At 34.0% G+C, this 3,687-nt stretch overlaps 1 protein-coding gene across 1 annotated transcript; it reads left to right on the top strand.

Annotated features, from left to right (window-relative positions):
• The first annotated feature begins 535 nt into the window (after window positions 1-535).
• Window positions 536-1,522, top strand: LOC127965929 (trace amine-associated receptor 13c-like). The gene has a single exon (XM_052566651.1). It carries the CDS (start codon window positions 536-538, stop codon window positions 1,520-1,522), a length of 987 nt encoding a protein of 328 aa, XP_052422611.1.
• The last annotated feature ends 2,165 nt before the right edge of the window (window positions 1,523-3,687 follow it).

The following is a 3,687-nucleotide window of genomic DNA, read 5'->3' as shown; positions in this document are numbered from 1 at the left end:
GTGATGAAAGTATGATCATAATGCAAAAATGTACAGTGATGTGACTATAATTTTGTGCAAATCCAATGTGGCCAATGACTTTCCAAGGACATGTCAAAACTATATAATGTGTAATACTTCTAGCTTTTCATGTTTTTTTTTTTTTTTTATTAACAAAGCATAAATGTTTGAATGTAGGCAAGTTGTTCTAAAAGTAGCTTATGTCAAACCTAATGTAGGTGGGTCAGATACAATTTGTAAAATGTAACCGTAAAAGAAGCTATTCTATGTCTTGAAAATATTATTGGATTAGTTTTACTAATTCAAAACTATAAATCAGATTAATCCAATCTATGAATATTTAAATAGTAGGTGGGTCAAAAAGTGAATAATCAAATCTCATTCTGAGTGGGTAGTCGCTACTCTTTTTGCAAGTATAAAACAGGGTCATGTCAGTGATGAGCGCAGGAGACCAAACTGACAAGCATCCTCAAACAGATTTGGAATAGTTCTCTGATGAAGCACAGAGTCAACTCTATATTGTGTGATCATCAAAATGTCTATCTGGGGAGCGACACATACGGACAATGAATCAATTCAATTCTGCTTTCCAAATAACAATTTGTCTTGTACCAGAACCATAAAACCTGGAGCAGAGTACATTTTTGTGTACATATTCATTTCTACAATATCAGTATTTACTGTGTTTCTGAACTTGTTGGTGATCATTTCCATCGCTCACTTCAAACAACTCCACACTCCAACCAATGTGCTGATCTTCTCTCTGGCAGTGGCTGATCTGATCGTGGGACTAATTCTTATGCCAGTACAGGGCATAAAATTGATTGAGCCATGTTGGTACTTTGGAGAAATATTTTGTTCAATATTTCCTTTCATCTTCTATGTGGTTGTTACGGCATCTCTTGGTAATTTGATTATTATATCTGTGGATCGTTACATCGCTGTGAATGACCCTTTGCGATATCCAGCAAGAGTCAATATTAACAGAGCAGTTCTTTCTATTGTTGTAAACTGGGTATTTTCCTGCATGTATTCTTTTCTTATTTTGTATGAGTCTATACTCTATCCAGAAAAAAATCATACATGTGTTGGAGAATGTATACTTTTTATTAAGTTGGAATATATCATAACAGATGTCATAGTTACTTTAGTAACACCATGTTGTTTAATCATTTCTTTATATATGAAAATCTGCTTTGTGGCAAAACATCAAGCTGAGCATATAAATTCAATCTCAGACAAAAAAGCCAAATCAGAAAAAAAGGCTGCAAGAACCTTAGGGATTGTTGTCATGGTTTATCTTCTTTGTTGGATACCATATTATATAGCTGCTCTTACGCTTGGGCAAGACACAGGTGACTCTCTTGTAATTAATATAATGTATTGGATTTTATGTATGAATTCATGCTTGAATCCACTTATTTATGCAATGTTTTATAGATGGTTCCGAATATCAGCAAAATACATTTTGACTCTGAAAATATTTGAACCTTCTTCAGAATACTTAAACCTGTCAAGATAAATGGTTTTATGCTAATCTTATGGTGTTACACAACTGTAAAGCCTCTGTAAAGCACACATAAGAGGGAAATGGTTCATGCAAAAATGTATTCAACCTCATGCTGCTCCAAAATGTTATGACATAAGGTTGGGTAAATCATATCAGCTTTTTTAATTTCGGGGTGAATTATAGTCTTTGGTTCATCTGTTTCCAAACAGAACAGTTAAGGTTCTTTTGTAATCTTCATTGGGGAAAATAATCTCTAAGTAGCACATATGGTTTTGAGATGTTTATGTAGGGTGTCTAATGACTAGATCAGTGTGACAGATCTGAGGATTTCAAATGATTAATAGCATCTAAAGAAGCTTCTAAGAATGTATTAACATATGATTGTGTAAAAATATGGTGTCTTCATGGACATTTTCATGGTCTTTTTTTCAAGTTTTTTTTCTTTTTTGGCTTTATTGTGCAAATGCTCAAAAACTGTAGTGAGATCTGTGCTACTGAGTAACAGATGTTGTCTGATGAAAAAATGTAGTAGTTTTTGTAATGTTCAAATGGTGTTTCAGACAGACGTCTTACTGTTTTTTTTTTTTTTTTGGTGCCCTAGGGGGAAATGTTTTAAACATGTGATAACAACAAATGAGATAAACTGATTAAATACCTAAAGATTAGTGTGAGTTATATATGACCATTATATTAGACAGTTATGAAGCTTTTCCTGATCCTTGTTTTCCCAGTAGTGCCTCTAGATGTTTAACTTCTCTAACATACAGCTATGGACAACAGTTTTGGTGGGCTGTTCTTTAAAAGAGCCCAGTTTAGTTTGTCTAACAAGAATTACTGAGCAGATTTTCTTTCAATAGGTGGTGCTGTAAACATTGAATCTGGATATAGTTTGACAACTATACTTTTTACTTTACATGTACCTTTTTTTTTCTTAAAGGTACACAGATCATGAAATTGAGGTCATAGAAGGGCTCGATGAAATCAGTTATTTTTCCCCAAATTGAGTATTTTTTTTTTTTTTTTTACCAAAATAGTTTTTTTTTTCTGTTTACAATTTTCTGGATTCAGTTTTCTAGACTCTGTTTTAATGGTTAAATTAAATTGTGTTAATCAGAAAATTAATTGAAATCATGAAACAATACTAAACAGGGATTTGTTAGTTTAACAAAAATGTAAATTTTAAGGCCCTTTGAAATGGTTTAGTTTTTCTGCTAAATAAATTCTGGCATATAGTTTTTCTGGTAAATATTCCTTTATAAATAATGTTGGTAATACATTATAAGGGTATTCTTAAGGCATTATAATGAATAAATAATGCATTATAAAAAATAAAAAATAAATAAAAAAATTTCTAATAGTATGTTGTATCATCTCATTTTAATATATTATAACATTTACTTATTTGTGGTTATAGCTTTTAAGAATATGATGATTTGAAACACAATGAACATGTTGCATCCACTTTTACAATTGATTATATTTCTCATAGTTATAATGTATTATATGTCTCATTGTAACACGGAGTCAGAGACATTTGGATCCATAATCAGCAACAGTAACATGCAGAGGACGGGGCAGGCAGCAGAGAATAACAATCGGTATAAACAATCCAAAGTCAAACACGGAATGAACAAACACTAGGAAAACGCTCGAAAATGCCAGACAGAACTAAACAAGACTTCGCAATGTGAGTGTGGTGAGTGCAACCTTTACAGTGTCACTGATAGAAAACAGGTGTGGTTCAATAATTATTTCCTAGGCAGGAGTTTATGGGAAATGTAGTCCAGGGTGTACTGTGTCATGTGAAAGTCTGTGGTGAATAAACGTATGTGCAGTGACTGACCGGATCAAGACATAGCCCCCCCCCCAAAGAGCAGCTTCCAGACACTATTAGGGTGACCACCCGTCCCGCATAGCGTGTGCGCGCACAGCGTTTGAAGCCCAATTCATGCTTCTCACAAATTGAGACTGTGTCACGTGTAATCAATGCTTGCTCAAAAAAAGTTGGTCGCTCATCTATATCTGGAGTCACCAACCCGTCGATCGCGGTCGACAAGTCGATCTTGAAAGCATTTTAAGTCGATCGCGAACATTTTTCAAAATCTGAGAAAAACAGGTGCGAGCCTCCACTGACTGTGCCGCGCACCTCCCAAAACAGACGAAACATTTGTACTTGA

This window comes from Carassius gibelio, chromosome B10 (genome assembly GCF_023724105.1).
Source record: "Carassius gibelio isolate Cgi1373 ecotype wild population from Czech Republic chromosome B10, carGib1.2-hapl.c, whole genome shotgun sequence".
NCBI lineage: Eukaryota > Metazoa > Chordata > Actinopteri > Cypriniformes > Cyprinidae > Carassius > Carassius gibelio.
Note: the sequence above shows the minus strand (reverse complement) of the source record. Positions and strands in the feature narration are given on the sequence as shown.